This window comes from Symphodus melops (assembly GCF_947650265.1).
Source record: "Symphodus melops genome assembly, chromosome: 2".
Classification (NCBI taxonomy): domain Eukaryota; kingdom Metazoa; phylum Chordata; class Actinopteri; order Labriformes; family Labridae; genus Symphodus; species Symphodus melops.
This window is the reverse complement of record NC_136692.1, coordinates 1,609,267-1,622,736: the sequence shown is the minus strand read 5'-3', so window position 1 is coordinate 1,622,736 and position 13,470 is coordinate 1,609,267. Positions and strand designations below refer to the sequence as shown.

Genomic DNA, 13,470 nt, shown 5'->3' with positions numbered 1-13,470 from the left:
TTTGATTTGGTGTCTCTGTCACATTTAATGGAAACCTTTAAAAAAAAGTGCTCGAACTTTTCAGTCTCACTTTGGTGAGCAAAAAAAATGCACTTTTTTTAAGGTTTCTATTTAATGTGTGACAGATACCAAATCAATGTGTGTGTGTCTGAGAGTGTTTCTGTGTGTCTGTGTGTGTCTGAGTGTTTCTGTGTGTCTGTGTGTGTGTCTGTGTGTGTGTCTGAGTGTGTACGTGTGTGTTTCTGTGTGTGTGTGTGTGTGTCTGTGTGTGTCTGTGTGTCTGTGTGTGTCTGAGTGTCTACGTGTGTGTTTCTGTGTGTGTGTGTGTGTGTGCCTGTGTCTGTGTGTGTGTCCAAATGTGTCTGTGTGTGTGTCTGAGTGTCTACGTGTGTGTGTGTTTCTGTGTGTGTGTGTGTGTATGTCCGTGTGTGTGTGTGTGTCTGAGTGTCTACGTGTGTGTATCTGTGTGTGTTTGTCTGCGTGTGTTGAGTGTGTATCTGTGTGTGTCTGATTGTCTACGTGTGTGTGTTTGTCTTATTGTGTGTGTGTGTGTGTTTATGTCTGTGTGTGTGTGTGTGTGTGTGTGAGTGTCTACGTGTGTGTTTTTGTGTTTCTGTTTGTTTGTGTGTGTGTCTCTGACTGTGTGTGTGTGCCTGTGTGTGTGTGTGTGTGTGTGTGTGTGTGTGTGTGTGTGGGTCAGAGTGGAGGCAGCTGATTGGATAAGATCTCCCTCTTAAAGCAGGAAGTAGCAGGGTTTGATGGTAGAAGATATGGCGCCCTTCTTACAGATCAACTTGTCCATCATGTGTTGGATTGGAACAGACACATTGATGCACTTCTTCACTTTTAGTCGTGTACCGTGCATTCACACTTCCTGTTTGATGTTTTGTCCCTGCATTATTTAGTCTATGTGAGTCTCCCTGCAACCACATTTAAGTCCAGCTCCAAATCAAGTCACCTGAAGCTGATCCACTTTTCACACAGGTGAGCTTCAGTGTGCATGAATCCCTCCCACACTTCCTCTTTTTAGTCCCAAAGTGAGTGAAAGTGTGGATGTGAAGTACCTGACACAGAGAGGAGGACGAGGACGATGAAGAGACTGGCTGCTCGGATCAAACTCATGGCTGCTCCTCTCCTCTCTCGCTGGGACTTTACGGACGATCAAACATGTTAGCAGGTGGAAGAAGAAGAAGAAGAAGACAGCAGCACTCAAACATTAGCAGACATGTTGAGGAAGGACTCTACTTACATGTGAAGAAGAGGAGGGTCTGAAAGAAGAGTGTCCTCTGCAGGCAGTGAGCCCAGCACACAGATCACACTGTTTTTAATGACGACACTTCCTGTCTCTTTACATGATCAACATATTAGATAAGACAACGAGCAGGAAGGGGGGGGGGGGGGGGGGGGGGGGGGGGGGGGGGGGGTAGAATCATCTATAGCACTTTGAGCTGATCCCAGCTGTCATGAGGTGAGAGGCGGGGTTACACCCTGGACTGCTCACCAGCCAATCACAGAGCTGACATGTAGAGACAGACACTCACATTCACACCTCCAGACAGTTCAGAGTCAGCAGGTAACCTAAGCAGTGTGTGATTGGACGGTGGGAGGAAGCCGCAGAGAGCGCACGCCATGCACGGGGAGAACATGCAGACTCCACACAGAGAAGTCACGCTGCACCCGTGACATCACACACACACACACACACACACCCCATGTTCACTCCCCTGCTCTCAGGGAAGGATGCTGCTCGCACACATGAGCAGATTCCGGAACAACTTCTACCACAGAGCCGTCTGACTCATCAACACCCCCCCCCCCCCGCTGACTCTCTGCACCACAGAAGCTCCGCCCACCACCCACGACTCTCTGTGCAAACACTGAACCCCCCCCCCCCCGAACTCTCTGACATCAACACCCTCAACTCACAACTCAGTGCAAAATGTTGATTAAATTTCCCAAACTTTTTTTGTCCCTGTGGTCAAAGCCACACAGAGCAGTAATCTCCCATGAGTATTGTCATTGGAGTTTTGACTTAAACACAGGATATGTGAGGGTTAGGATATGAGCCCATCACTCTGTAAATGTGTGCATGTGTGGAGGAGGGACGAGGGCGGAGCCTGGATGCTCCAACACAAACTTAGTTTCGTCTGTTAAAGGACACAAACGGGACGTGTCTGACTGGAATGTCTTATTGTATGTTCACCTCTTTGCTGTCTGGGCTTCTTCTTTGTCAACGTGACAACCTGCATTCAAATGTAAACATTCACTACATTTCATCAGCTACATTGAAGACGTCTCTGCATGTTGGCTCTCATTTGCATGGCAGAGTCCCAGATAAGAACAGAAGGAGATGCACGAGTTGATAAGTCTGCGTCTTTACGGGCACTGATGTCAGATATGACAGGATGTTGAACAGTGGGGTTTTGTCGCCTGCATGTTTTTCATGTTGCACAAACTGGTGAGAAATGTCTGACGTTTGTAGACGACCATGGAAATGAGCAGGAAGAGAAGCAGCAGGACCCCACGATCACAGTAATGACAAAGGAGGAGCCATGTGCCAGAACATACAGAGTGTTATTTCAAAGAGTGGACAGCAGAGAGTCAAAACGTTTTCATGATGATCAACAGCCACCACTTTCTTCTTCCTTTTAGACATCAGGGATTTCTGATGTTTGTCAACAGGCTGGCCAGTAGGGGGCGTCCAAGAGCTAATAAACTGTAAACCATAGCAGGGGCTCAACATGTGCAACTATTGCAATGAGTGTAGGAAAGCTCCCTAAGAGGCCCCGTGTGACTGTGAAGTGTCTCAGGGTCATATGGGGGGGGGGGGGGGAGTGGAAGGTGCCTTGTTTGGTAGAAGTGGAGGGATGTTTAGGTTGTTGAGATTAAAAATTATTTAAAAGGCAGTTTTAGTATTTTAGAGAGGAAGAGACCCAGAGACCCAGGGGCATGACGTTTGGGTCAGGGGAGGTCGCTGTGACGCGGGGTCAGGAGAGGTCGCGGTGACGCGGGGTCAGGAGAGGTCGCTGTGACGCGGGGTCAGGAGAGGTCGCGGTGACGCGGGGTCAGGAGAGGTCGCGGTGACGCGGGGTCAGGAGAGGTCGCGGTGATGCGGGGTCAGGAGAGGTCGCTGTGACGCGGGGTCAGGAGAGGTCGCGGTGACGCGGGGTCAGGGGAGGTCGCGCAAAAAAATGTCTGTGTACACATAAAAATTTTCTTTTTTTCTTTTTTTTATTCAAACAATCACAATTTCCCTCAAACATGTCTGCATTACTAACTGTGTCGCCATAGTGACACAGCAGAATGTATACAAATACACTGCATTTAAACTTTAACTCTGTTTTGCCAGATTGTGGAGTTTTAGAAACGTGTTGATGTCTTGTTGATTTGCTTCAAAGGTTTTCCAAGAAGACAGATGTTCTTGACTCCTGCAGACAACATGTCTCCATGCTACTGAAGAAACCCTCTGACTCTGAATGGGACTTCATACAGGTCAGTCGGCTCTCTTTTATTGGTTTGATTATCTTTATAAGCTTTTCACTATATATTGTTTATTTCTGATTGATTATGAATATAGTTTGACAGAGTGACACTGGAATAATGCTGCAGAGAGTAACTCTGTCTCTCTCTCTCCCTCTCCCTCTCTCTCTCTCTCTCTCTATCTCTCTCCCTGTTAAACATATCTGAAATGAGATGCAAAGCCACGTTCATTTACATATACATGCTGTGATGTCACTAAATTTGTTTTGCCGTCTGTGCGCATGCGTGACAATAAAACTGGTCTCCGTCTAGAGCTCCGACCAAAGAAGCAGGCGTGCTGTTTTTCTTCCATAACTAAAAAATCGAGTGATATCTTTCCATCTCTGATGACTGTAACCACACAAGACTGCTGCAAGGATGTCTAATGCTACAGAAGAACACCGAGACTCAGCATCTGCAGGCAGGACCAGACCCACAGCCAGCTCCGGAACGGGGGGCTCATTGTTTCCGCGGATAAGTAGGACCAACAGCGGGGAACTCCAGTGAAGGACGCCGGTTGAGGAGGTTAGAGCAGCCGATACAGAGGTGCACAGCGGCGGAGTGAAGGAGCGAGTGAGGAGGGGGGGAGGATGAATGGATGGAGGAGCAGCGGGAGGTACGGTGCAGTGTGACTTCCGGTAATACCTTTCAAAATAAAGTCACACACGTATAAACAGGTAGAATTGTTCTTTACACTGAGCTTTTAATTCAACGTGGCTGTGTTGAATACTTCAATCCGATTAGTCATAGCAACGTTAAAACGTCGGCGTCGTCAAGAGATGGAAGACAAACGGTTGCTAGGGACGCAGCTGACTAACTTTAATCATATCAATCCGCGGAAAGAAGAGCGGCTCGGTTACAGCGGGAAAAGGAGCGCGCAGAGATTGACAGCGGAGGGAAGATAGGGCCAAAAGACGCCAACAAAATGTTCGCTACAACGAGAAATCGACTAAACATGACATTAATTTTGACGTAAACACCTTACAGAACATGCTAGGGGATATATATGTGTTTTAAAAATGTCCACAGACTCTGACATGACAAGGCGGTTTGAAGTTTAGCAGAGAAAAGAGAGCGGGTTCTGTCAGATAGGGCCCCCCAGGGAGGTTTCCTACTGTCATACTGTCAAAATTTGCACATTTTGAATCCTGCTGTGTAAAAGGTTGTCGGCCCTCGGTCTCCCCCCATTGGCCAAGCAGCACACCTCGCCCTAACGGACTATTTGTTTAGCAGAAAGAATAAATAAAGGCCCGTCTGTTCAATCAGTCAAACCAGCTAACATTATTTGCACAGCACAAATTCATAACACATTTTATCTCCAGACGTTTTTATTATTTTCCATATGAAAAATGGGAGAGGGGGACATGGAAGGAAGGATTTCTCCTTCGTATTCCTCGTGTTCCTGTCGTCCACACTTCTTGCTCCTCAGGTGGAGGTCAGAGCTGGCTGTGCATTCATGAGGACTGTAGTGGTTGTTTGTTAGGACAAAGTCCAACGGTGAAGGCTGGACGTCAGACTGATGTTGACGCCTGTGGAAACTTAGAATAAAATTTGATGGGGCTCATACCGTAAACATATTTGTCTTGGCCATCACCATCCGATACAGATGAATTCACTTCATACAGGATGTTTAGTTATCGTCACTTTTTCAAAACGAAAAATGAAATCAAGTTTGAAAGTGCTCTGAAGAAGTGAGTTCTCTGATTCATCTTTTCCAAATGAGTCTCAGATAAACATGCTGAGTCAGGAAGATGTCACCACCTAGTGGACACAGAGTCTAACTACAGGAGGTGTAGAGTAAAGTACTTTGTAGCACGGTGTTTTCTCTTCATATTTATAGGACATTAAAGGTCCCATATTTGACCTTTTTAGGGTTACTATATCTATCAAAAATGTCAAATACAAATCACCTGCTGTAGTTAACTAGTCTACTATTTCCTAGAACTCAGAGGGCGACCTCCTTTCCCACCTCTAGTCTAATATTTCTTATAAGATCGCAGCTCAAAATAAAATCATCTAACACCCAGCCAAGGAGGAAGGGTCCATCTGAGCGCTGCCAGGATGATCTAAATATCCGTCCCCTAGGATAATTAGGTACCAAGCCCTTAACAGCTCCCCCTCTACTGTCGCTGCTACGTGCTATGAGCTGTGAAAATCTGTTTCTTTTTTCAGTGTGCCGTAGTGCGATGGGTCAGTGCTTACCTCCGAGGCTCACGGGGCGTCGTGAAGAAACCCAATCAAAACAGGATGATTTCACAAGATTTTATGACATTTATTGAAAATTCAAAAATTGTAAAGAATCTGACAAAGTCTTTTAAAACTCCAAATCAGTAAAGTAAAAAATGTGTAAAAGGAAAAATAAGAGTTAAAAATCAGATATTAAAAGTTTTAAACCAAGTGTCTGAACTCTACATTTTTATCCCAAAAGATTACAAACACTAGATGGCAGTAGAGCTCCACCTTCAAAATAATCTGTGTACGTTCATTCAGACAGCTCTGACTGAATTGGAGTTTTTAAGGTGGTATTAACAGCAGAATCAGCTGATTCAGTCTCTCTGGATCTCATCACGATTTAAAGCACAAATTAATTCTTCACTTGAGTTACAAATAATCACATGTTGCTTTGGAGCGATGTGACGTCTGTTTGTTACGACTCCTTTGACCATCCTCAGACATCAGCATGGGGGCTCTCTCGCCTCCTCGTCTCCTTATCTCCTCCTCATCTCCTCTCCTCCTCGTCTCCTCATCTCCTCTAATTCTTTGTGTCTGAAAAAAGAAACAAAAACACCTTTTTAAATGAAGGCAAAATGACAGGCTGAGAGCTGAGGCGGGTTTTAAGCCTCCTGACAAATCGTTACACGGCGCCCACCTGTCAATCAGCTGAGCTACACGCCTTGTTGTGAATAACTCTGATCCTTCATCCAATCAAAACTGATGAGTCATCAAAACATTCCCCCCGTACAGTGTGTGTGGATGGAGACATGAGCTAATCACACCTATTTGGTTTTTTGAAGCAGGCTGTAAACATGTTCATGTCTGCTCTAAAAACAGGCTGTTTGAATGGGTGTGTATGTGACTTCCTGTGCTGCTGCAGCCAGCCTCTAGTGGACACTCCAGGAACTGCAGGAGTTTATATTTCTGCTTCAGCTTCATGTTTCAACAGTGGAGGTTGCTGCTTGGTTGGTAGGTAGAAGTATCTTTATATCACTGTATTTAATGAGTGTTTTACTCACATGGGAGGTTGACAGAGACGTGTTTGGAGGTCGTTCTCCCCAGCGTGTTCTCAGCTTCACAGTAAAACTCCCCGAAGTCAGAGGACTGGATGGAGCTGAAGACAAGCGTTGCTCCTGCAGATGTGTGATGAGGGTTTAGAGGTCCGTCCACCTTGTACCAGGTGTAATTAGCTGCTGGGTTAGCATCACTGCTACAGGTCAGATTGACTGAAGAGCCCTCCTTTATCTCACCGTGGGAACTCAGTGACACAGAGGGAAGCTTTGGAGCATCTGGAGGAGAATCAGAGAGAGCGTTTACACTCACATCAGATGATGGTGGACGTGTTATATTGAACAGCTTTGGTCCTATAAAGGCTCTGTGTGTGTGTGTGTGTGTGTGTGTGTGTGTGTGTGTGTGTGTGTATGTGTGTGATGGTGTGAATCAGTGAAGCCTGTAAATAAACTCACACACTGGAGGAGACGGGAACTTCTCTTGTCCTCGTACAGCACAGGAATAACTGTCTGTATGAAGAATCTGATTGGATGAATAATCACGTGATGTTTCATTTTTGATTTCCTCTCCATTCTTGAACCAGATGAAGGAGGTATCATAAAGACATCTGTGCTCACACCTAAAGGTGAGTACAGTCTCATCTTGTCTGATCACCTCCACCTCGAGATCTAAACATGAGTAGAAATATCAGCACACAAACATGCACAAGTAAATACATGTATATACAGCATGTTAGAAACTGAGCTCAGAGAATAAAGTCTGAAATATTACCTCTGACTTCCAGGTAGACCAAACGGCTCTCTGAATATCTGCTGTTTCTCTGAAACATGTTTATACCCCTGTCTGTCAGTCTCACGTCTGTGATGGTCAGAGTACAGTTGTTCCTCACACAAGTACTCTGCACACGGCCTGAATACTGGGGGTCTTCTTTAACATCTACATCATATTCAGGACCTTTAGACCAAAATGTTTCCTGTGTGTTAACTTCCTGGTTTATTCCCTCTGGGGGTATCATGGTGCAGCTCATCTCCACAGTCGATCCTTTGTTGGCGCAGATGTGAAGAGAAGAGCACCTCACATCCCAGACATCCTGAACCTGAACCGCTGCAACACAGAGCACATCAGGAACAACCATCAACATTCAGAACTTTAAGAAGAACAAATAAAACCTCAACATATCTCAACGTCTAAAAATCATCTGATCATGATTCTATCAGACTGTAATCACTTTAAAGACTCAAAAATATATAAAGACTTTTTTAAATGTGTGTGTATGTGACTTCCTGTACTTCTAGTGGACACTTGAGGAACTGCAGGTTGTACAGAGAGAGCACAGTCTAGATAGATGCTTTATTGATGCCGAGGGAAATTCAAGGTCTACTGTGTGTGTGTGTGTTTGTGTGTATTTGTTTGTGTATCTGTGTGTGTGTGTGTGTGTGTGTGTGTGTGTGTGTGTTTGTGTGTATTTGTTTGTGTATCTGTGTGTGTGTGTGTGTGTGTGTGTGTGTGTGTGTGTGTGCGTGTGTGTGTGTTTGTTTGTGTGTCTCTGTGTAATGTATGTGTTACAGGTTTATGAAGGAAGTCACGCCCATCTTTGGTGCAACACATTTATTTTTGTAGAAATCTGTAGAAATATAAAACAGTACAGATCAGGAGCTCTCTCCGTCACGTGCACACTGGAACTCATCACGTACTGACTTCTGCTCTGCCTGCATCAGCTACTGATACTCAGTCTAGTGTGAAGCTTAGAGCGCCCTCTGCTGATCAGGCTGACTTTAGCAGGAATAACATCACCCACACGAAGGACATTCACTCAGATTATCCCATGATAAAACTATGTGTGTGTGTGTCTGTCTGTGTGTGTGTGTGAAGAGTGGAGGCAGCTGATTGGATAAGATCTCCCTCTTAAAGCAGGAAGTAGCAGGGTTTGATGGTAGAAGATATGGCGCCCCTCTTACAGATCAACTTGTCCATCATGTGTTGGATTGGAACAGACACATTGATGCACTTCTTCACTTTTAGTCGTGTACCGTGCATTCACACTTCCTGTTTGATGTTTTGTCCCTGCATTATTTAGTCTATGTGAGTCTCCCTGCAACCACATTTAAGTCCAGCTCCAAATCAAGTCACCTGAAGCTGATCCACTTTTCACACAGGTGAGCTTCAGTGTGCATGAATCCCTCCCACACTTCCTCTTTTTAGTCCCAAAGTGAGTGAAAGTGTGGATGTGAAGTACCTGACACAGAGAGGAGGACGAGGACGATGAAGAGACTGGCTGCTCGGATCAAACTCATGGCTGCTCCTCTCCTCTCTCGCTGGGACTTTACGGACGATCAAACATGTTAGCAGGTGGAAGAAGAAGAAGAAGAAGAAGACAGCAGCACTCAAACATTTGTTGAAGTGGATTCTGTGTAGGAGCGTCTCAGCTGGCACAAGAAGTCATGGAGCGTACACGCTGCTCGCCTTTATCCAAACAGCTACTGAGAGTCCTGGACATGCATACATGAACAATCTGAGCTAACAGAAGCCCGTCTCCTGCTGTAGTTCACTCGTCTACTCTTTCCTAGAACTAAGAGGGCTTTCTTTCTACCAACCACTGTTAGATGGAGCTCATGATCAAACTATCTGAGCTGATCTCTCAGAGGCAAAGGCCCCTAACCAATGCATGCACTTATGATTATATGATGTATGGATTAAATGATGAAATGATTAAACAAAAATAAATGCATCATTCTTGCTGATAAGTCAACACAGCCATGAAGCGTTTTAATGATGATCAACAGCCACCAGCTTGTTCTTCCTTTTAGACATCAGGGATTTCTGACGTTTGTCAACAGGCTGGCCAGTAGGGGGCGTCCAAGAGCTAACAAACTGTAAACCATAGCAGGGGCTCAACATGTGCAACTATTGCAATGAGTGTAGGAAAGCTCCCTAAGAGGCCCCGTGTGACTGTGAAGTGGCACAATATTCCTGTGAAAGTGAAGTTTGTAAAAGTCCCCTGTGCTGTGAGTTCAGAGTCCAGAATCAAAAAATAAACAGTGTAGCAGATAAGATAAGACAAGTTCATCTGCCACAACAGATGAACTTGTTATTCACAGGTTCATCTGTTCTGGCACATTTTTAGCTCCATAGGTTTCTCCATGTCGAGGCTTTTACTTAGAAACAGCCAGAGGAAAGACAATTCAGTTTAGCTGCAGGATTTCATGAGAGAACAACGATACTGAGAAATTAATCGGTAGGAATTAGAATTGAACCAAAATCCAAATGAGAGAAACTCAGTTACACACACACACACACACACACACACACACACACACACACACACACACACACACACACACACACACACTCACAGCTGAGTGTAAATCCTGGTTGTTCAGAGTGTAAACATGATCAGCTGTACTCACCAGTGTTTGCAGAGACTCTGCTGTGTCGTTGACAAAGATCAGATGAAATCACTTTAATTTGTTTGAAGACAAACGGAGACCTTTCTGGACGGCTGTGTGGTCGACACACTGACAGACTTATCTCTCCTCCCTCAGCTGTAGCTCCGCCTCTGCTTACTCGCCTGTGACTGTCATGTGGTATATGGTGTCATATTACATCACATGTCTGTTTTTAGCTGTTACCTGAGTTACATTATCACAGTGAATATTAATATTATATCAAAGCAGAGAGGCAATGAGACAGAAGATAAGCCAGCATTAGTGTTAATGAGTCTCCCTGGTTGGGTTATTTAATCACGTTGGATTTTTCTGCCCTCACTGACGGCCTTCCTGTGTACGACCTACAAACGTTTGAGTAAAGAACTTCTGTTTTTTGTGTCCTGGACTTTCCTTTCCATCTGAGTCTGGTGTTGAATTGTTACACTGAGCATATTTCTGACTTTCTCTGCAGTGTGTTAAAGACGTATCTTATTATTCAGCAGGTTTATAACCTGGAAGTTTGTCATGAAATCAAATTTCAGTCTTTGTTTTTATGGTGCAACAAAGAAAACATTTTATTTTCAAAGAATTAGATTATTAAACAAACAACAAATTAAAGCACATTTAAAACAGATATATGTAGGACTTTCACACATGCAGATGTTGGTATAGAAGGCCTCACACGGGGCACCATAATGTTGGGGTTTTGCAGGAGCTAATACACAGTGAACTTTTATGTTTGGTTTTATAAAGTAACATTTGGTTATCAGACATCGTCTGGTGTCAGCCGGAACCTCCGAGGAGATGACTAACAGTCAATGTGTGAGACTTGGTCGCTCTGTGTGATAGTGTAATCTCTAACCAGCTTCTCCTCTGCTCTGATGCTGGAAAGCTCAACATCCTCATCTTACTGGAGCTAAGCATCAACCACTCCATCCTTCTGTCCCGCCTTAAACCACCTTAAACATCAGCTGCTCTCTCCTGGCTCCAATCAGACAGACAGACAGCAGTTCATAAGCCCCTCTCCTCTCCCCTAAAGGTGGTCCCCAAGGATCAGCTCTCCAACCCCTCCTATTCATCATCTACATGTTTCCTCTCTGTCACATCATCCGCCGCCATGGACTCCAGTTTCAACGCTTTGTCCACGACATCCAGCTCCACATGGTCAGCAGATCCATGACTCCTCCCCCTCACTCAATCCTCACTGACTGCATCACAGAAATAAAATCCTGGCTCCAAACTCAACTGTGACAAGACAGAAGTCATGGGCCTCAAATCCTCCAACAACTTCTCCCTCACCATGGATGTTTCTACAGTGCTCCCTTCCCCCCACATCTGTAACCTGGCTGTCATCTTCCAGCCAACCCTCTCCTTTCACCAGAACAGTCTTTTTCCATCTCCGCCCATCCCTCTCATTTACAGCTGCTGAGACCCTCAGCCCTGCATTCATCACCTCCAGACTACTGCAACAGTCTCCTCATCAAGAAACTCTTCTGCCCCTCTCCTCCAGAGACCACATCACCCCCGTCCTTCACAACCTCCACTGGATCCCCATCCCCCAGCGCATCAGCTTCACCAACAAAGCCCTCCATCACCTGGCTCCTCCCCCCTACCTGTCTGAGCTCCTCCCCCTCAGATCTGCCCGTGCAAACCTCCTGTCCCCCCCTGCAGGACAAACTATCCGTCCTGGGGGGACATCAAAAGCACGGCCGTCTCCTGGCGCCAATAAAAGGCCAACTGGGTATCGACGGAGCTGGAGACAACGCAATGACTAGGGCGGCGAGCGCTCAGCGACGGGCGGCGAGCGCTCAGCGACGGGCGGCGAGCGCTCAGCGATGGGCGGTGTTCTCCTTGGTGTGTCAGGGTCTTAAGACAAGAAAAGAAAGTACTAAGCAGAAACCAAGTTAATGTCCACAAAGATTACAAACACTAGATGGCAGTAGAGCTCCACCTTCAAAATAATCTGTGTACATTCATTCAGACAGCTCTGACTGAATTGGAGTTTTTAAGGTGGTATTAACAGCAGAATCAGCTGATTCAGTCTCTCTGGATCTCATCACGATTTAAAGCACAAATTAATTCTTCACTTGAGTTACAAATAATCACATGTTGACGTCTGTTTGTTACGACTCCTTTGACCATCCTCAGACATCAGCATGGGGGCTCTCTCGCCTCCTCGTCTCCTCTCCTCCTCTCCTCTAATCCTCTGTGTCTGAAAAAAGAAACAAAAACGCCTTTTTAGTTGAAGGCATAATGAACGTTTTTGAGTTATTGAGTCAGGCTAACTCTGAGTCAAGCTAACGACCGTTACACGGCGCCCACCTGTCAATCAGCTGAGCTACACGCCTTGTTGTGAATAACTCTGATCCTTCATCCAATCAAAACTGATGAGCCATCAAAACATCCCCCCGTACAGTGTGTGTGGATGGAGACATGAGCTAATCACACCTATTTGGTTTTCTGAAGCAGGCTGTAAACATGTTCATGTCTGCTGTAAAAACAGGGTTTTTGAATGGGTGTGTATGTGACTTCCTGTGCAGCTGCAGCCAGCCTCTAGTGGACACTCCAGGTACTGCAGGAGTTTATATTTCTGCTTCAGCTTCATGTTTCAACAGTGGAGGTTGCTGCTTGGTTGGTAGGTAGAAGTATCTTTATATCACTCTATTTAATGAGTGTTTTACTCACATGGGAGGTTGACAGAGACGTGTTTGGAGGTCGTTCTCCCCAGCGTGTTCTCAGCTTCACAGTAAAACTCCCCGAAGTCAGAGGACTGGATGGAGCTGAAGACAAGCGTTGCTCCTGAAGATGTGTGATGAGGGTTTAGAGGTCCGTCCACCTTGTACCAGGTGTAATTAGCTGCTGGGTTAGCATCACTGCTACAGGTCAGATTGACTGAAGAGCCCTCCTTTATCTCACCGTGGGAACTCAGTGACACAGAGGGAAGCTTTGGAGCATCTGGAGGAGAATCAGAGAGAGCGTTTACACTCACATCAGATGATGGTGGACGTGTTATATTGAACAGCTTTGGTCCTATAAAGGCTCTGTGTGTGTGTGTGTGTGTGTGTGTGTGTGTGTGTGTGTGTGTGTGTTTGTGTGTGTGTGTGTGTGTGTGTATGTGTGTGATGGTGTGAATCAGTGAAGACTGTAAATAAACTCACACACTGGAGGAGACGGGAACTTCTCTTGTCCTGGTATAGCACAGGAATAACTGTCTGTATGAAGAATCTGATTGGATGAATAATCACGTGATGTTTCATTTTTGATTTCCTCTCCATTCTTGAACCAGATGACGGAGGGATCA

The 13,470-nt window shown here is 45.5% G+C and overlaps 1 protein-coding gene and 2 long non-coding RNA genes across 3 annotated transcripts in view; 1 reads left to right on the top strand and 2 right to left on the bottom strand.

The window, feature by feature from the left end:
* Window positions 1-3,345: 3,345 nt before the first annotated feature.
* LOC306818619 lies at window positions 3,346-7,863 on the top strand. Its single transcript, XR_013778326.1, has 3 exons — window positions 3,346-3,492; window positions 7,328-7,369; window positions 7,529-7,863. It is a non-coding gene; the product is annotated as an uncharacterized lncRNA (long non-coding RNA).
* On the bottom strand, window positions 5,771-7,085 carry LOC306818607. The gene is made up of 2 exons (XR_013778315.1): window positions 6,753-7,085; window positions 5,771-6,285 (listed from the first exon to the last, which is right to left on the bottom strand). It is a non-coding gene; the product is annotated as an uncharacterized lncRNA (long non-coding RNA).
* Window positions 7,864-11,940: 4,077 nt separating the features above from the next.
* The window catches only part of LOC306819975 (vascular cell adhesion protein 1-like), a gene marked incomplete at its 3' end in the record, with an annotated part of 42,603 nt that continues 41,073 nt past the window's right edge, over window positions 11,941-13,470 (bottom strand). The window contains exons 5-6 of the mRNA XM_079337602.1: window positions 12,855-12,968; window positions 11,941-12,035 (exon numbers count right to left, since the gene is read on the bottom strand). Coding sequence (XP_079193728.1) covers window positions 11,941-12,035; window positions 12,855-12,968 — 209 coding nt within the window. The remainder of the gene's footprint in view (window positions 12,036-12,854; window positions 12,969-13,470) is intronic.